Source organism: Gorilla gorilla, chromosome 19 (genome assembly GCF_029281585.2).
Source record: "Gorilla gorilla gorilla isolate KB3781 chromosome 19, NHGRI_mGorGor1-v2.1_pri, whole genome shotgun sequence".
Taxonomy (NCBI): Eukaryota; Metazoa; Chordata; class Mammalia; order Primates; family Hominidae; genus Gorilla; species Gorilla gorilla.
This window is the reverse complement of record NC_073243.2, coordinates 32,659,501-32,680,567: the sequence shown is the minus strand read 5'-3', so window position 1 is coordinate 32,680,567 and position 21,067 is coordinate 32,659,501. Positions and strand designations below refer to the sequence as shown.

At 39.1% G+C, this 21,067-nt stretch overlaps 1 protein-coding gene across 3 annotated transcripts in view; it reads right to left on the bottom strand.

The window, feature by feature from the left end:
- The window catches only part of DMGDH (dimethylglycine dehydrogenase), a 72,498-nt gene that overhangs the window by 9,253 nt on the left and 42,178 nt on the right, over positions 1–21,067 (bottom strand). The window contains exons 13-15 of one of the 3 annotated variants that reach the window (XM_055366965.2): positions 20,165–20,322; positions 18,016–18,075; positions 5,319–6,998 (exon numbers count right to left, since the gene is read on the bottom strand). In XM_055366965.2, the coding sequence (XP_055222940.1) occupies positions 6,975–6,998; positions 18,016–18,075; positions 20,165–20,322 (242 nt within the window). In that variant the 3' untranslated portion in view covers positions 5,319–6,974. Of the gene's footprint in view, positions 1–5,318; positions 6,999–11,710; positions 15,443–18,015; positions 18,076–20,164; positions 20,323–21,067 lie in introns of those variants that run through there. The other 2 variants (XM_055366964.2, XM_004058650.5) reach the window with 2 other exon arrangements.

Below are 21,067 nucleotides of genomic sequence, written 5' to 3'. Positions count from 1 at the left end.
AAAAAGTAGGAATCAGGCAAACTGGAAGACTTAGCACTTACTGGTAATACACCTTAATACACCTTACCTGTGAGTAGGACACACAAGTGAGCAATGACTCCTCAGCAGAGACACTTAGCTAATAAGGGAGATAGAATTCTACTCAATCAAATGCCAGGAGACACATGATAAGTGTGATAAATTAGTCAGAGGTGAAGAGAGAGCACTGAGAGTGAGCACCCTGGAGGGAGGGCTGACATCCGTGGGAGGTTAGTATGAGACTTCTGCATACTCTGCCTAGACAAGCATCTCTTATGTGAGGGAAAGGAAATTTGTGATATATAAATCGTATCTATGGTGAATGAGATTTAATCAGAGATCACAATGTGGAAAACAAGATTCTCCAACAGTTCCCACAGACAGACTACTCTCTGAATGCAAAGAAAGGAAACAACCAAAAGCTTTAATTTCTTTATTGGCAATAAGAAAGAGTATTTCATGCCTAAGATGTCCACCACCACTAACATTTAGGACTTACACAGTTCTTTCTGCACTTGAAACATTTAGGACTAAGTGTAATAAATCCCCTTAACCTCCAGAGAAGCAGCAGCAGGGGTCCTCACACACCCTCACCTGAGACCCCCCCAGTCCATTCCTTTCCTAGTTTAGAACCTCTAGGATGAACCTACAATGAAATATGATTTCTATGGATAATCCAACTTTAAATTGCTGACCTACACAGGAAGTTAGAGAAAGTTTCCATTAGCCGAGGTTAAAATAATGTGCAAAATGAACATCCAATTCTTTCTCCTTCCCCAGGGTGATACAAATGGTAAGAACCAACTATAAAGCTTTATTATGAAGCCAGATCATGAAAATTTAAAGAAGATTGGAACCCATATTATTTAATATAGGACAAATGGGGGTGGGGAGTCACAGGAAGAGCTTGATTCATTTGAATTCATATATAGGATAAATTCATGATAACAAGTCATAACAAACCAAAGTTCACTATAGTTAAAACAGGCAGAGTTGACCCTTGAACAATACCACTTTAAGATGCGGAGGTCCACTTACATGTGGATTTTTTTCAGCTAAACACAAATAGAAAATACAGTATTTGTGGTATTTGAAACCCATGTATATGGAGGGGCTGACTTTTTGTATATAGGGGTTGGTGGTTCTTGAGTAAACCCAGATTTTGGTATATGTGGGGGTTCTGGAACCAATCCCCCACATACACAGATGGATGACCATATCTAAGAAAGAATTCTATAACAGCAACATTTTTTTTGCTATCTTTTAAAAAGGAGACTTGCAATCATAGAATAATGATGACAAGGGGTGCTTTTTAGAGTTCTTGTCTACGTTGGAATCAATAACTATACTGAAAAAATTTTATGCCTTATTGTGCAGAGAAGCACTTAAACAATAGTCAGTGACCAAACTGACTTATACGGTGTGATTTGTGGAATGCCAGCAGATCTGAAATTATTTCCTCACCTACCATCATGGAATCTGAATCTTTACCATTAGAGATTCATTTACAGCTTGAAGGTTCTTAATCTTCCTGAGTCCCCTATTAAATAATTTTCTTTCAATTATTTATTCAACTATTGTTAGGCCCCTGCTTAATATCAGATACTGTGTTAGGCAGCGGGTATTCAGAGCTTCAGAGAACATGATCTTGGGACCAGTCCTGAAATTACTACATCTCCTCAATGTTTTAACAGAAAACAATGTTTTAACAGGAAAATGTTTTTCCTCAATGTTTTAACAGAAAAAAAGAACAATTTGAGATTATTGGAAACATAGCAGAACATGACACACAGTAGCATATCAATTAGCAATACAAATTTTGAAATATGACTCATGGTTGGTTCCTTGTGTTGTAGGGTGTAAAAATCACAAAAGTTTTGTAAATCTAAAACAAACAATATCTAATATGTGGAGGCAGAAATGCAAACAAATAGAAGCTTTGACAGAGGTATGGACAGTGGGGGCCCAAGGAAGAAAATGACCCAGTTCCGCCTGGGATGGGAGAGCGGGGATCGGGGCATTCTTTGAGTTGAGTTTTGAAAGATGAGTAGGTTTCATAAAACTACTGTCTGTACAGCCTTTCCCAAAAGTGTCTGTACTTACATTATAATTTGATCTACACAAAAACACCCCACAGATGTTGGATTTGGAGTCCAAGAGCAGTGCATTAACTCAGTCAAAGACAGGCAATCAACAAACTGGTTAAGAACCAAGATCTCAGGAGGCCTAGCCCTGTTCATTTCGCCTACTCTGAACAGCCCTAATGGAGCCACTTAAATCAATATCTGCTACACCTCTGGAGGCGATGTGGTGGAAGCTGGCCATGACCAGCTGGGGGTGCTGGATGAGAGCTATTGGGGCAGAGCTAGGCGAGGGTTGAGATGTGCTGGAAAAGGAGACTAACTCTACCTTTGTCAAATTCACAATTTTACCAAAGGCTAAGAAGGAACATCAGGTATTAGCTAACCATGAGGGAAACAGGAAAGGTGGGGGAAGAGTGGGCAAAAACTTTCTCTAGAAAAAAAAATAGAGTAGTAAATTCAGTTTAAAAAATAATAAAATATTAATCAGTAACATTTACAATTTCTTATGCCCTTGCTGTGTCACATACTAAAATGATGGCTTCACATTCAAGAGCTCATTTAATCCTCATGACAACACTTTAAGATGGATATTTTAATCCCCAGTTTATGAAAGACTAAACTGAGGCTCAGTTACATGACGAGATAAACCTGCACCTTTAGATTTTATCCATATTTTTTTAAATGCCTGTGCCTGGAGTCTATCATTAGAAAACACTCTAAATAAAGTGCTTTAAATACTCTAAATAAAGAATGTTTCTTTTAAATTTCTTTTAGGTGGCCAGAACCTATTTTGAATGAATTTATTACAAAATAATATTTGTGTACTACGTAAAAGTATCTGAAAACATTCGGAATGTTAATATTAATGCAATTTGATATCTGTATTTGTATATCCCTAAATTAGGAATTAGGTCTTTTCAGTAATTTCATCCTCAGACATGAAATAAAACATATTCTAACAAAAACAACAACAAAAATCTCATTGAAAGAAACACTTTCTTTTTTCTTTTCTTTTCTTTTTTTTTTTTTTTTTTTGAGACAGAATCTCTCTCTGTCACCCAGGCTGGAGTGCAGTGGTCACAATCTTGGCTCACTGCAACCTCCACCTCCTGGGTTCAAGCAACTCTCCTGCCTCAGCCTCCTGAGTAGCTGGGACCAGGCACACACCACCAGGCCTTGCTAATTTTTGTATTTTGGATAGAGATGGGGTTTTGCCATGTTGGCCAGGCTGGTCTTGAACTCCTGACCTCAGATAATCTGCTTACCTCAGCCTCCCAAAGTGCTGGGATTACAGGTGTGAGCCACCGCACCCAGCTGGAACACTTCAATAAGTGCCCTAAGTACAGACAGGAGGCTGCACCTGCCCATTGGCACAATCCCCCTGTCTCAAACCAACAAGGCTCCTGACTTAGGAAGATTTAAGTAAAGTGACAGCATTTCATTTTCATTTTACTTGGCTTTGCTCCCAAGATTATAGATTTTACTATACTATATAATTATTAATTATAAATGAGAGGAAAATGTGTCTGAAGGTTAATGCTGTAATTAAAATAGGTGCTTTCAGGATGACCCAAGAACAGAAGTATATTTCTTTAATAAGTCATTGCCAAATTAACTATATAAATAGCTATTAATATCTTTGAAAAATGTATAAATTTCTGGAACACTGAGACTGTAGCCTAAAAATAGTGTTGGCTTGTGTTTTTAAAATTTATTAATTTTAAATAGCAATATGAGTCATTAAAACATCCACCTGTAATACATACTAAATATAATATCTATCTATATGAAAACATTAAGTAGATTTTTAAGTGAAATATAATTACTCATCTCTCATTAGCTCTATTAAAGGAACCATATTACCTAAAAGCACATGTAAATGAAAGAAAGTAAATCAGCATATTTTTGGTTGTGATTCTTAGGGCAATGGAGAGTTCTCAGATATGTAGTTAAAATCAAATTTGACAGCAGCATGGTAGGCAGGGTCTGATATGGAGAGTCAGGGTAGTGGGCTATAAGACACTGGGGAGAGATTATGAAAATACAGTCTTGGACCTTTTCTTTTCCATCTATATGGAGTCAAAAACCCATCAGAAAATCCAAAGAAGTCATCAATTTTTTGATTGATTTTGTATCAGTCAAAATCTACTCATCTTTCAAAACTCAGCTCAAGCAACTTCTCTGTACAATTGGTGATGATGGAATGCTGTCCCCAGCCCCACTCTGCCACCCCAGGTAGAATTGAGTCATATTCTTCCTTGAGCCCCCACTGTCCATACCTCTATCATAGCTTCTGTTTGTTTGCATTTCTGCCTCCACATGTTATTCTTTGTTTTAAATTTATAAAACTTTTGTGATTTTTTACACCCTCATAGAAAGTTCTAGAGACATAAGGGAATCCTTGTAACATCCTCTGTCCCAGTAAAGCTTCCTTGGGAATCAGGCACAGCACTGGTTGTGGAATCAGGCTACTGTGTCTTATAGGCGGGGAAGGGCTGCAGAGACTGTGGTCATCAGCTACTGTAAGTGGCAGAGTGGAGATGGAAATCCAGATGACAGGCTGTGCCACTATCCTTCAATAATTTCCTGAAAAGCTTCTCATTTAGAATGGATATTGGATCATCATTTAAAGCAACCTGGGTGGGAATCCCGTTGCAAAGCCTATGGCCATCACTCACCTACAGTCTATGACAATCTGAACTTTCTTCACTCAGTTGTGCAGTACCCTGTGCACCTGTGACACTGTTTATGCCTCAGGAAACTTATAATAAAGCCATAAACTGGATTCATTCATTTGGGGGAATGAATTCATTTAACATCCCCAACCCCCATAATAGACAAATTACAGCATTATTCATTTCATATTTACAGACTTAGAATCACAGGAGTCTTAAAGCAAGCAGAAAACTTAGTCCAAACTCATTTTCCATATGAGAAAACTAAAGCCCTACAAAATTATGGATCTTGCCAGCAGCAACAAAGTGAGTTAGCACCAAACCTTAAACCCAAGCTTCTCAACTCTTGGTTCCTTTTCCACTATTCAGAGCTTCTTAACATTCCACATAAGTTAACAATAACCACAATTTCAACATCTCCTTGATAGCAAAATGTTAAATTATTAGTTTAGCAACTAAGTTGGTTATTATTGGCTAGAAAATGAATATTCCCTGTCTTAGTCTGCTCTTGCATTGCTATAAAGAAATACCTGAGACTGGGTAATATATAAAGAAAAGAGATTTAATTGGCTCATAGTTCTGCAGGCTGTACAGGAAGCATGATGCTGGCATCTGCTTGGCTTCTGAGGAGACCTTAGCAAGCAAAGTTAGAATCATGGTGGAAGGCAAAGGGGGAGCAGTACTTCACATGGCCGGAGAAGGAGCAAGAGATAGAGTGCAGAAAGATGTTACTCACTTTTATATGACCAGATCTCATGAGAACTCACTCACTATTGTGAGGACAGTACCAAGGGGGATTGTGCTAAACCAGTCATGAGAAATCTGCCCCCATGATCCAATCACCTCTCATCAGGCCCCACCTCCAACATTGGGGATTACAATTCAACATGAGATTTGGTGGGGAAACAGATACAAACCATATCATTACACCTCTGACCCCAAAATCTCACATCCTTCTTATATTGCAAACTATAATCATGCCTTCCCAGAGTTCCCCAAAGTCTTAGCTCATTTCAGCATTAACTCAAAAGTCCAAAGTCCAAAGTCTCATCTGAGACAAGGCTTCTGCCTATGAGCCTGTAAAATCAAAAACAAGTTAGTTACCTCTAAGATACAATGGGGATACAAGCACTGGGTAAACATTCCCATTCCAAAAAGGAAACATCAGCCAAAAGAAAGGAGCTATAAGCCCCACAGAAGTCAGAAACCCAGCAGGGAAGTCATTAAATCTTAAGGCTCCAAAATAATCTCCTTTGACTCCATATCTCACATCCAGGGCACACTGGTGTGCCCAAAAGCTTTGGGCAATTATGCTTCTGTGGCTTTGCAGGGTTCAGCCACCGTAACTGCTCTCATGGGCTGGCGTTGAATGCCTGCAGCTTTTGCAATCTGAGGGTGCAAGCTGGGGTGGGTCTACCATTCTAGGGTCTAGATGATGGTGGCTCTCTTCTCACAGCTCCACTAGGCAGTGCCCCAGTGGGGACTCTGTGTGGGGGCTCCAACCCCACATTTCACCTCTACACTGTCTTAGGTAGACGTTCTCCATGAGGGCTCCACCCTTGCAGCAGGCTTCTACTTGGACATCCAGGCATTTCCATACATCTTCTGAAATTTAGGTGGAGGCTCCCAAGCCTCAACTCTTGCACTTTGTGCACCCACAGGCTTAATATCATGTGGAAGCTGCCAAGGCTTATGGCTTGCACCCTCTGTAGCAGCAGCCCAAGCTTTACTAGGGCTCATTTACGTCACAGCTAGAGCTGGAGCAGCTGGGATGCAGGGAGCAGTGTCCCAATGCCATGCAGGGCAGTGGGGCCTTGGGCCTGGCCCACAAAACATTCATTCCTCTTAGGCCTCTGGGGCTGTGATGATAGGGGTTGTTGTGAAGGTCTCTGAAATGCCTTCAAGACCTTTTTCCCCAGTGTTTTGGTTATCAGCACTTGGCTCCTTTTTACTTATGCAAATGTCTGCAGCCTGCTTGAATTCCTCCCCAGAAAATGGGCTTTTCTTTTCTACCACATGGTCAGGTTGCACATTTTCCAAACTTTTACACTGTGCTTCCCCTTTAAATATAAGTTCCAACTTCAGGTCTTTTCTTTGTTCACACACATGAGCATTGACTGTCAGAAGTAGCCAGGCCACATCTTGAATGCTTTGCTGCTTAGAAATTTCTTCCACTAGATACTCTAAATCATCAGTCTCAGTTTCTAAGATCCATAGATCCCTAGGGCATGAGCACAATGCAGCCATGTTATTTGCTAAGGCATAACAAAAGTGACCTTTATTCCCATTCCCAATAAGTTCTTCATTTCCATCTGAGACCTCCTCAGCTTGGCCATCTCTGTCCATATCACTATCAGCATTTAGGTCACAACGATTCAACACATCTCTAGGGAGTTTCAAACCTTCTCTCATCTTCCTGTCTTCTTCTGAGCCCTCCACATCCTTCTAACCTCTGCCCATTACCCAGTTCCAAAGCTGCTTCCACATTTTCAGATATCTTTATAGCAATATCCCACTCCCCTGTACCATTTTTCTGTATTAGTTTGTTCTCTCACTGCTATAAAGAAATGCCTGAGACTGGGTAATTTATAAAGAAAATAGATTTAATTGGCTCACAGTTCTGTAGGCTATACAGGAAGCAAGATGTGGGCATCTGCTTGGCTTCTGGGGAGGTCTCAGGGAACTTACAATCATGGCAGAAGGCAAAGGGGGAGCTGGCATGTCTTACACGGCAGGAGCAGGAGCAAGAGACAGGAGGGAGGTGCTACATACTTTTAAACAACTAGATCTCATGAGAACTCACTCACTATTGTGAGGACAGTACCAAAGGGGATGTTGCTAAATCATTCATGAGAAACCACCACCATGATCCAATCACCTCCCACCAGGCTCCACCTCCAACAATGGGGATTACAATTTGGCATGAGATTTGGTGCAGACACAGATCCAAATCATATCACTCCCACATACAGGTAGTTTTCATTCTCTGTCCTTAGCAATTTAAAAGAAAGCACTCATATAGCATTTTTCTAACCAAAATTACTGACCAGTTAAAATTCCTTCTCAAAAGTCTTTAATATTACTAGAACAGGAACCATAGTCACTAAAAAAGGGGGATAAAATAGAAACCTGGGAAAATAACTAAAATATAGTTCCTAAGCCAGGCAATTAATCAGCCTAATTAGCATTCAAATCAAACTAGATTTTCAAAACTAAAGCCCCCATTACATGTCTTTAATATTAAATCTTACTAGATTTGATGTTAAAGAGAACACTTACTTTTTCGGTTTTTTAATCTAATGATTCAAAGGAAAACTGTGAAATGGACCTGTGGCTTTATCAGATTTATGTTTAACTGCTTTGGCCAACAACTATAATATAGAGTTTTCATAATAGATTTCATCTCTCTAGAGTAGAGTGAAGAACAATTGCCCGTTTGATATTTTAAGTATAGCACTTAAGCCTAAATGAAAAGTAAATAATAATCGAAGGAAATTTTAAAAGCATGAAGAAATGAGGCCTCAATAGGGACCCAAGATCTTCCTTACTGGGATCTTAAAAAAAGAAAAAGGATTTCATGTATAGTTCCTTTACTCTAAATGACTTATTTAGATTGAAATCAATAATATGGAAAGGAACTAACACTTAGTGAGGTACCAAATGTTCTTTATCTCATCTAATACTTATCACAAATTTATGGAGTGAACATTTTCTTCATTTTACAGATGAGAAAACTGAAATGCTCATAGATTAAGCAATACATCCAGTCAGAATCAGTAAATGTCAGAGTCACAATTCAAACCCTTCAACAAATATTTACAGAGCCCTCACTAGTGATCAGACACAGGGGTGAGGCTAAGGATTCTTGGCCTCTGTCCTCAAAGTTGAGGAGGTGGCCAGGAATATAAGGCGTGGTCAGTACCAGGGCAGAGGCAAGTGCAGAGTGCTATAGAAAACGGATTCTCAACACTCACCTGCCTCAATGACCACCTATATCTGAAGGGTCCAAAGCCATACTTCCAGAGCTAAGCTCTCCAAACCCACATGCTCAGATGCCTTCTGGGACTCTCTGCTTGGCTACCCCAGAGTCCTCCAACCCAAGTCCTGCCAATTTCCCACCCACACCCCTCCACCTGTGTTTCCTAGTTAATCCACAGTTCATTAACATCCTCCTCTCACCCCTTCACATGCAGTCCCTCATGTGGTATCCACCCTTCCTTCTAAATAGCACTCATTGCTCTTTCTTCTCCATCCTATGGCCACTGCTTTAGTCGAAGCCTTCGCCTTCTCTCCACTGGATTTATTTGATAATTAGGAGAATGATCTCCCAATCACCAGACGAACTCACTTTTAATCTGTTTCCCATCACTGGAGTGTCACTCCTTACTCAAAATTCTTGGGTCACTCCCCAGGTTCTCCAGGATACACTCCAAATTCCTTAGCTTGGCACATGATACCCTTCATAATGAGGGCCCAGGACTTTTCAAGTATCATCTTTTGACATAACTTTCAACAACAAAATATTTACTGGGCATCTGCTATGTGCCAGCCCTGAGCTGGGTGTTGGGGATAAAAATAATAAACAAAACATATGTTGTATTGCCAGCACCTGTACTCAGGAAGCTTACATTCTGTTCAAAAGAAAAACAGGAAAAATAAACAAAATAATGGCAAGCTCTAAGTGCTGTATGGAGAATATAGCTGCAAAATTTTTTAAAATTATCCAGTAAAATCCAATGATGTTTTAAAAGGTGATATATCATCACCAGGTGGGTTTTATCCTAAAAATAAAAGGTTGGCACAATGTTAGAAAATTAATAAATGTAATAAACCATATAACAAAGTAAAACATACAAAATGATTATCTCAGTAGTTGTGGAAAATCATTTGCTAAAATCCAATATCTATTCCTGATCTTTTTTAAAAATGTTAACACTAGGAATAGAAGCAAATGTCTTCAGCTTGATAAAGAACTTCCAGGCAAGAATATAAGGCAAGCCCATCTTGGCCAACATGGTGAAACCCCATCTCTACTAAAAAAATACAAAAAAAAAAATTAGCTGGGCGTGGTGGCGCATGCCTGTAGTCCCAGCTACTTGGGAGGCTAAGGCAGAAGAATCGCTTGAACCCGGGAGGCAGAAGTTGCAGTGAGCCAAGATCGCGCCACTGCACTCCAGCCTGGAGACAGAGTGAGACTCCATCAAAAAAAAAAAGAATATAAGGCAAGAAAAAGAAATAAAAGATATCCAAATTAGAAAAGACAAAGAAAAGCTTTATTTTTATACAACATGATTGTCCATGTGACAATCCGATGGAATCTACAAAAATGCTACTAGAACCACTAAGCAGATTGAGCAAAGTTCCAAAATATAAGATCAACATATAAGACCAATTGTATTTCTATATTTTGGCAATAAACAACTGAAAATTGAAATTAAAAATACCATCTACAACAGTATCAAAACATGAAATACTTAAGGATAAATATGTTAAAAGATATGTAAGACCTGTATACTGAAAACTATAAAACATTCCTGACAGAAATAAAAGATGACCTGAATAAATGGAGAGATAGAACTTGTTCATGAATTGGAATACTTGAATTGACCTGTAGATAAAATGCAATTCTAATAAAGTCTAGCAGGTTTTTTGGTACACATTGACAAGCTGATTCTAAAATGAGTGAAATTCAAAGGACCTAGAATAGCCAAAACAGCTTTTAAAAAAGAGAACAAAGTTGCAGGGCTATCCCAACCTTATTTGAGCAACAGTAATCAAGACACTGTAGTATTGGCATTTGGAAAGATAAACAGATATACAGAATATAACAGAGTCCAGAAATCTACCTACAAACATATGGACAAAGATATAAACATACTGACAAAGATATAAAGGCAATGAAATTCAGAATATATAGTCTTTTCAACCAATGGTGCTGAAAGCAATTGGTTATCCAAGTACAAATAAATAAAACTTCAGTCCATACCTCATACCAGATACAAGATCAACTAAAAATGGATCATAGACCTAAATGTAAAAAGCAAAATAATAAAACTTCTAGAAGAAAACATAGCAGAAAATCTTTATGACTTTGGATTAGGCAAAGATTTCCTAGATATGAACCAAAAGCATGATTCATAAAAGAACAATTGATAAGAACTTTAAAATTCAAAAATTAAAAATGGCTCTTTGAAAGATACCATTAGACAAATGAAAGTCAAGACATCTGAAAAAAATTTGCAAAGCATGTATCTGATAAAGAATATAGAAAGCACTTTAAAAACTCAATTAAAAAAAACAAACCCTAGGTAAGAGATTTAACCAGACATTTCACACAAAAAAGATATAGAAATGGCAGGGAGGCACATCAAAAAATGTCCAACATCATTTGACATTAAGGAAATAAATTAAAACCATCATGAGACATCACTACATATCTCTTAGAATAGCTAAAGTTAAAAAGACTGACCATGAAAAGTATTTGACAAGGATGTAGAGGAGCTGGAACTTCACATACTGCTGGTAGGACTATAAAATATAAAATGGCACACAGCTTGGCAAAACGGTTTCTTACAAAGTTACCATACACTTTCCATTTTATTCAGTCATTTCACTCCTAGGTATTTACCTAGGGAAAAGAAAGCCTATGTTCATACAAATACTTGTACACAAACGTTCACAGTGCCAGCTGACTTTTGAACAGCTCAGGTTTGAACTGCACGGGTCCACTTATATGTGCATTTTTTTCAACCAAGCAGATCAAAAAGACAGTATTTGCAGGATGCAAAACCCAACTTTTTCTATAGGCAGGTTCCACAGACAAACTGCCAACTTCAAGCAAATTTTGGTACCCTTGGGCAGTCATAGAACCAATCCTCCAGGTGTACCAAGAGACTACTGGAGTTTTATTTGTAATAGCCCTAAACTGGAAACATCCCAAATATTTATCAGTGAGTGAGTACATAAACAAATTGTAGTATATCCATACAATGGAATACTACTTGCTATAAAAGGGAATTATTATTATTTTTTTGAGGCAGAGCCTTGCTCAGTTGCCCTGGCTGTAGTGCAGTGGCACAAACATGACTCACTGCAGCCTTGACCTCCCAGGCTCAAGCAGTCCTCCTTCCGCAGCCTCTCAAGTAGCTAGGACTACAGGCATGCGTCACCATGCCCGGCTAATTTTTTGTGGAGACGGAAGTCTCACTATGTTGCCCAGTCTGGTTTCAAACCTGGGTTGAGGTGATCCTTCCACCTCCACCTCCCAAAGTGCTGGGATTACAGGTATGAGATGCCACTGGGAATGATCTATTAATAAACATAACAACACAAATGACTCTCAAGTTATGCCGAGGGAAAGAATTAACACACAAAAAAAGCATATACTCTATGATTCCATTTTTATAGATTTTGCATTTATTCTAAAAATTGCAAAATAACCTATAGTCTCAGACATAAATTGTTGCCTGGGGGGTAGGTGAGGCTGTGGGGAGGGTGGCGGGTAGGGATCACAAAGGGGCATGAACACCCCGGGGATGAGGGATAGGTTTACTATCTTCACTGCGGTGATGGTTTCACTGCTGTATCATGTACTAAAACTTATCAAATTGCTTACTTTAAATGTGTCAATTTTGCATGTTCAAATACACTGTTAAAATAATAATAAAAATAAAGGCAATCTTATAAAAATTATTTCAATTCATTCCTAGACCTGGGTTTCCATGGATATCCAAATTTGAAAGCAGTCAGCTAAACTTCACATTTCAGCTCTTAGGGTAGAAACAAAGTACTGTTTCATAACAGAAATTGGATATGTATGAAAATAATGATTCAATGGCTTCAGTTTAATGTATCCTGACAGGTGTTTGAGGAATGGTCAACTACACTTCAGCTAGGTTTTACTTCTTTCCTCTTCCTTTCCTTCTCTTCCCCTCCCCTCCTTTCTCCTCTCCTTCCCCTTATCACTCAGCAATGAAAATGGGTAACAGAATAAGGATAGCTTAATTCAGATGACACAGTTATGTGGCTCATAAAGATAATATGGCACCAATGTCTTCAACCACTGTGTTGGAGGCATTCCACAGGATTTTAGACTTGCAAAAGTAGCCTTCTTTTACAGATTAAAAATCTCAGGCATTAAAATCAAGTTAAATGGCTTTCCTGGGCCACGCAGCTAGAATTTGGTGACTTTAAAAAAATTCACTTACCACCCAGTTCTAAAAGAAAAAACAAAGATATGGGGCAGAATACGAACCTGTAGCCTAGCTGGAATAGGCTGTAGATCTATTAATTTACATCCATTCCACCACAGTTCTATAGCACCATCCTCTGACCAATCCACATGTTTTTCTACTTTCCTATGTACTTTCAAGACTGAAGTTGGTACGAAATTATAAGAACTAAAACAGTGGTTCTCAATATTCACTGCATTAAAAAAAAAATCACCTGTGGAGCTTTAAAAAGGAACCATGGACCCTACACCTAGAGAAAATCTAATTGATTTGGGGTAGGTCCATGTTCTTAAATAAACTGCATTGAAACTACCTGGAGAGCGTATTAGAATAGATTGTTGGGCCAAGTGCAGTGACTCATGCCTGTAATCCTAGCACTTTGAGAGGCTGAGGCAGGCGGATCACCTGAGGTCAGGAGTTCAAGACCAACCTGGCCAACATGGTGAACCCTCGTCTCTACTAAAAATACAAAAATCAACCGGGCATGGTGGCGGGTGCCTGTAATACCAGCTATTGGGGAGGCTGAGGCAAGAGAATTGCTTGAACCTGGGAGGCGAAGGTTGTAGTGAGCCAAAATTGCACCTCTGCACTCCAGCCTGGGAGATAGGGCAAGACTCTGTCTCAATAAAAATAGTTAGATAGATAGATAGATAGATAGATAGATAGATAGATAGATAGATAGTTGGGCTCCACCCTGGCAGCTTCTGATTTTGGGGGTCTGGGATGGTACTCAATAATTTGAATTTTCTAGCAGGTCCCAGGTGACAGTGATGCTGCTGATCTGTGGACCACACCTTGAGAACTACTTGAGTAGTTTTTAGTTCTTTTAGTTCAGGTAATTTTTAGTTCTTCAGGATAATATGTTCAGCCAGTTGAAAATCTTTGGTTGAAAACAGTAATTCTCCATCTCTGCAGAATCACCTGGGGAATTAAAAACAACTGATGCCTGAGTCCCTACAAGAGCTTCTTTTTTAATTGATCTTGGGTGTAGCCTGGGCCTTGGGATTTTAAACAGCAAAATATTATTTAAAAGAATCATACCCCAGATGATTCTAATGTCCAGCCAGGGCTAAGTATCACTGAAAATTTTCTGCCTCCTCAATTCTTATTACCATTTACCTCAAATTTCCCAAAGAGAATTGGATACTTTGACCACCATATTAACAATTTCTTTCTAACTTGTTGTCTATGAACAATGGTTTAATTCCACTTTGATTTTTTTCTTTGTTTTTTTAACACTCTGATGTTTTAATAATGGCTAATATTTACTGAATACCTGGGGTGTAGAAGGCTTGGTGCTAAGTGCTTTACCTCTTTACCAGTTTTTTTGGGTTGTTTTGTTTTTGGTTATCGAACAGTTATGCTTTAAATATTTCCTCCAAAAGAGACCCTGCATTTTCTAAAATCAACATTGTCTTATAACTTATGTTTAATAGAGATTACATTTTATTCTGTTTCTATCAGTTAGAAGCTCTACACGGGGAGAGAGGGGAAGGAGAGAGAAAAAGGGAAAGAGGGAGAAGGAGAGAGTGAGAAAAAGAGGGAGAAACATATTATAGAAAACAAATTCTTCTGATGTGCTTCAACACATTACGTTTAATACTTGAGTCTCTGTGAATCTTCGTGGAGGTTCTCCAGAAATGGACAAAAATTCAATATTTCCACAAGGAAAATTCCAGGAATACCTATGACTCCATCCAAAGGCAGCTGATTTTCCTTTTGCTCTTGATTAATGCATTTCTTCCATCTCCAACTAAACAAAGGCCACTGATTTTCCTCCCAAAACTTACTTCCTTTGGAACATACCAAAAATACCATTGAGAACAATGATATGAGTTGTTTCAGGTGAAGCGTTTTTAGTTAAGAAGATTTTAAAAGTACAGATTCAATTATTTTTACCGCAGCTTTGGTCAAGGCTTCCTGGCAGGGCTCTACGGAGCACTTCCCACAAGATGGCAGTGTTGTATGCGGCTGGAGAGCCCTCCACTTGCGGAAGGGTTATCTTCACAATTACGGCTAAGAACGTATCCCTACAGCTTTTGTTCCTGAAATATTATTTGTTTCCAGGTTCATGAGATCTGAGAGCCATCAGGAGTATATCTTTAACATTTAGATCTATGGGTTAGCAAGGTGCCTAATCAGCGGTACTTAATAAATGTCTACTAGATGAACGGATGAATGAATGAAACGTGTATCAACTTCACATAAGCCAACACCAGGGGAAGGAGGCTGGAACAACTCCAAGACGGAAGGAAGCAAGGGCCACTGCGCCGTCTCCCTTTGTGATGAAAGAGTTCTTCAGTACTCCATTGTTCTTTTCCCTACTTGCTTACAGGTTCTGACAAGAACACGATTCACCCTAATAAGGCCTGATGGCCCATCTGCTCACCCATCCATTTTCCTCCTTAAAATGGGCAAAACAGCTATTCTGATCCTATCATAAAAAACAAAATTAGTTACAGCAAAAACATGTGGGGGAAGTGTCTATTAATAAAAGGTAGTCCATACAAACAATATATGTTACCAGAGAGAGAAATTCTGGGGCAGTCTTTCAAGTCTGATAAGCCCACTGTGGAAAAGGACTTTGTGGGGAAAAGTGGTGGGTGGGAAAGCTCCACGATGAGGTCAGAGGGTGGCGTTCGACCTAAGCTAAAGCAATGGCCTCCCCCAGGTCACTTTCCCTCTCTGTGCTTCAGTTTCCTCTGCTTCAGATGGGGGAGGGGAGTACCAGCTGATCCCCAGGGACCCATCTAGCTCTGACACAGTCAGCTTCTACCTTTTCTTCACATTATGGCTTAAACGATCATAGTGTAAATGCCTAAGGGCCAACCAGAGAATTCTAAATGTTTGCTCTGAAGGGAAAGAAATAACTGATTTCAAACAATTGTAAAATGCCAGGGTTTTTGCTGTGTTTGTTTTGGTATCAAATATAAATATCTCTCTGTATTAGCTGTTGCTTCTGTTCTCCTATAGCATCGATTTTCCGAAGCAATATAGGCTTACAGTATTTAAAATGTTGTATGAAGCTAGTTTGGGTAACATTTTGGTTTTTAGGCACAGGACTTGAATGGTCAAGTTACAAAGCTTAGTTTGTAATGTTAATAAGGTTTCCAGGAATCCGTTTCACATTATAGACTGCTACGAAACAACCAAAGTTGATCTCATCTATTCACCTGTCTTGGAGATTAGCAAGCATCATTATGAGTCTAGCCACTTAAATTGACATAATTGAAAAAGACTGGCTCAGTTGGGGGCCAGGTCCTTGGGCTACAAGGACCTTTACCCTATAAAATCATTAGGAATTAACTTTGTGACACTTGAATGAGAAAAAACAATTCAGAAATTATAAAAACATGCCAGAAATCAAAATTAGTATCTGCTAAACAACTAACTACGTTCTGAGATGAGCTTTGGTTATTTGGCTGTATAACTTAACTAACAAAGACACAATCCACCCCTGCTAATAATCATAAAAGATATTTGAAAATCCCATTTCAATACGAAGGGATTATTTATCTATGCCTTATCCCCAAACAATAATATCCGAACACTGAAGCAAAAGAATCAGTTATCTATCTACCTACTGGTGACCAACAACAGAAATTAAGCACTTTCAAGAGTTGGGCCATTTTTAACCTTATTTGAAACAGCTAAAGTAAGGCTTCTGCTATCAGAGGGAGCAATCTGCTGCTAGGGTCTGCCCAAATTCCAAGCACCTGCTTTCTCTGGTCTGGAGGCAGATGGTACATCATAAAAATAAAAGCCATGGGGAGAACGTACAGAACGATGTTCCCTTTAAAACCCTTTAGGAGGTTCGTTTTCCTAAAATCTCATACTATAAATACACGTTTTATTTTAATATTATAGCTCAGAATTGGGGAACTGACACAGGGTCATGAAAAAGGTTTCCTTGGCCTGATTGAGTCATATACATGTATTCACGTATTTCCACAGGATGGGAAATCAGTCTTTAGTTTATAACCATCTAGGGCAGGACATTTTATTTTTGGAGTTCTAACAAATATCCTAAATAGTAGCCGCTGCTGCCCTTATTCTTCAATACTACCACTCACCACAGCTCTATTAAGTTCTTTTATTATAACTCTTAGGCACTGCTCAATGGAATAACCTCATTTATATTTGTAAGGCTTGTACAGATGAGCTTGGCTGTAATAAATTGGCCTCATGATATGCTTTTCCACTATAATTATTTAGAGTAATGCTTCTCAAACCCTAGATGCATCAGAATCCCCTGCAGGGGTTGTTAAAACAGATTTGTTGGCCTGACTCCCAGAGATTCTGATTTAGTAGTTCTAGGGTGGGACCTGAGAATTAGCATTTCTAACAAGCTCCCAATGAGGCTGATGCTGTTAGTCTGAAGGCTACATTTTAAGAACCACTGATGTAGGAGTTCCCTTTGGAGCGTCTTATCGGTTATGATTATTTGGGCTTGTATTAGCTTCTCAGTTAATACTCATTTTATGCCGAAAACATTTGAAACGTGTTATTTGCATATATTCAGATATTGCAGTTACACACAAAGATGCTTGACAAGCAGATGGACAGATATGCTGAAGTGAGGCTGCTCCACACTGTGAGTATCCAGAAGGATCAATGAATGCAGTATGTTTGATCAGCTAATGTGCAATTTCCCAAGTCACCGGGAGCTACTGCAAAATACACAACATGGCGCACTTCCAACATAAATGTCTACTAGAATCTGACAGATAATCTTCTTATCCTTACTAATTTTTATCTTAGAATTTAGATTTAGCCCTTAAAGATGCTGGATTCTGCTATCTTAAATCTGTAAGCACACTCCAATAGTTTGAACTAAGCAAATGTTGACAAAAGAGTAATATGACACAATTGAGCAATGCTAGTATTTATGTTCACCTTGTTTCTCCTATAATCCATACTTGGTTAAATTTTAAAGAATGGCTCTGTCACAAAATAGCATCATAATGTTAAGATTTACTTCAAGTACACTTTGGAATGTAAACATACCTTATTTAACTTCACAAAATATTCCAGTCCAGCTTCCAAAGGATTTGTATCACAGTTCATCTAAAAAGGAAACACACATTTTAAATCTTAGATGAGTGCAAGTCATTTTGGTAACATCACTTTCATATTTGTTTTTAGGAGAAAGAACACTTTTTGATTTTTCAACACAGATTCTAAAGAAAGGCAAACTATAGACCGGTTTTGAAAACAATTTTTTAATCCAAAATTCGATGTAGCCTTTCAGCAAAACTGGTCATTTGAATATAACAAATATAGAAACTAAAATTCACTGTGTTTCCAGAGCTCTCCCATTTTAATAAACATTTGAGGGAATGTACGTGATGTTTCTTCTAGAAACAAGATTTTCACGTTTTTCTGCAATAATTTTACATAACTACGTTTTGAAAAGTTATTAAACAATTTACTTATCTTACAATTCACCAAGAATCAGGGTAAGGTGGAGGGAAAGCAGATAGTAGGAAGGTGGCTGATAGAGTTCAGGAGAGGAGAAAGGAATAAGCGGAGTTTGAATCTGTATCTCTTCAAATGTGGCCAAGTCACTGTAATAGCTACCAAGTCAGGGCTAACGCCAATATTTGGTAATAGACCTGAAGTTAATGGTTTTTGTTTCTTTCTTTGTTTTGTTGTTTTCTTCGCAGTGAGAGAACTAGTCTAAACCCCCTACAAGTAGTCAAACTTTTAAAGCAACACAGCACCTGCATAAACCAAATGAAAGTACGCTTGTTTTATATGACGTAAAACGTTGCCTCATATTTCTTAATCAATTTGAGCTATTCTAAAATTATATTTATCTGTTCAAAATTTCAGAATTTCTTCAAAGAAAAAAATAAAAATGAAGCACAGAGGATTGCAGTACCAACACTAGAGGGCGCTCTGGCACTGCTGGGAAATCGGAGGGACGGGAGAAGGAGAAAAGCTCTCCAGAGGAGGTCGCAGGGAGAGGAAATCTGAGAAAATAAAAGGCAGGAGGATGGAGAAATGTCTGACTCCCAAAGGGCTGCTCCTGCTGCTTCATTCCTCGGAGTGTGGGGACCGCGCTGTCCTCCGTTTCTGTCCCTGCGCCTAGCCTCGCCTCAGTCCCCAGTTGTAGCTAGAGAATCCCCTAATAGGGGACCTCTCGTGGAGAGCTTGCCCACTTGCTTCTGCGTACTCTAAATGCCCTTGGGTCTCTGCCTGGGCTTTGAAACACACTCTCCCCTTCAATCAAATGCACTTTATTATGTGCTTGGCACTTCCTAGACTCTCTCTACTATCTATGATAATTCTGTAGCATAAAAAATCCATTTTTTAGAAAAGTAAACAGAAGTTCTGGAGGGTTAGGCCAGATAGCTGGTGCGTGGTGGAGGAAAAATTCAAACCCAAGAGTCCCCGCTCTGAGTCCATCTTTTACCACTATCCCTTATCTTACCTTTCAGGCCTAAAACCTCAGTGTCTTCCAAAGAAACAACTACTGAATCTGAAATAGTGAATGGGTCCAGGGATAGCCTGCCATATTGGAAATAAAGTAGGAGAACAGAGTTTAAACCATAGGCTGGCCACTTACTAGGTAATCTGGACCAAGTGGTTCTCTAAGTCTCAGTGTTATTATGTGTAAAATAGAGGTAATGGAGAGTTGAGAAGGAAAATGAAATCATGCATATGAAAATATGTAAATGGTTAAAGCACTATACAAATAGAAACTCTTAATAACCACTATTAATGGTGGAGGAAGGCTGGACCACCACATTCTGGACCATCAACCCTGCCCCTCAGAAAGGAGTGTTAATTCACCAAAAGATACAAGATAAGAAGAAAATGAAGACGGGCAAAATGACAGAGGAGGAGAGATTTTGAAAAGTGTTACTCTAATCCCATGAGGCAAGCCGGCTCCCCAAAGTCCAAGACAGTTATCTAGGGCTCTCAGCCAACTAGGATGAATTAAGGCAGAATAAACATATGTCAGAATTCCACTGAACTTTCACTTGAGAAATTAAGGAGAAAAACCTCTTCCCCTAATGAAATAAAGTTATCTAATGATATGTAATTTCTCTTACAGCCAAAACCAATGTTATTGCAGTTCAAACCAGCCCTTATATAAAAATGAGATACATAAACATAAAATGTTAATAAAGATGCTAGCATTTCAAACCTCTAACCCCCAGGCTCTGAAGGCTTTCTCCAGGCGTAAGGCATTCATGGCATAGGTTCCAAAATTGTCGATTCCCTCCTCCTGGCCTGCATTCATGATAGCGTCATACAGCGCCACAGAATCTTCTCTTCTGTGATACAGCTCCCAACCCAGCTCACCTGAAATAAACCCACAGGTGCCGCAGCAGGGCAAGAACAATGATCACTAGATCTAATGTGCATTAGCTAGAACACATAAAAGCAGGAGAAATTCCACTTATGCAACACAGACATTGTCAGTCTCTAAAAAGACCAGCTCACAAAAAGTTACAAGACCCCACTGCAAAGAAGCCCACCATATCACAGATGCATTTGTGCCAATCCTGACTCCCATGTAGATGGTGGTATGCAGGACACCTCTTGTCATGACACAGAAAGACTATAATGCAGGAATTAATCTCCACCCTGGACCCCAGCTTTCTAATGAGGCTTGACTGTTTTCTGGGACAATGACGTTAGGTGGTTAGCATGGCACAGTTTATCAGGGCAACGAGTTCAAGGTTTAAACCAACCCCTTGCCCAAAAATCACAAGCTTAAAAATATAGTTAACTAAGAATTATTCAAGTTATCCTCATAGTGAGAAAGCCATAGTCTCTGACTTCTCCCTCTCCCACTTCTTCCCTAGTCATTTCCTTCACCAACAGAGCTGTGGGCAAAAATCAAAAGAAATTAAATGTAACCCAAAAAATCCTGCTTATTTTTGTGCTCTTGTTTTGTTTTTTTTTGTCTTGTTTTTTTGTTGAGACAGGGTCTCACTATGTTGCCCAGGCTGGTCCTGAACTCCTGGGACAATCAATCAGTCCTCCCACTCTGGCCTCCCAAAGTGCTGGGATTACAGGTATGAGCCCCTGCATCCAGCCCTGC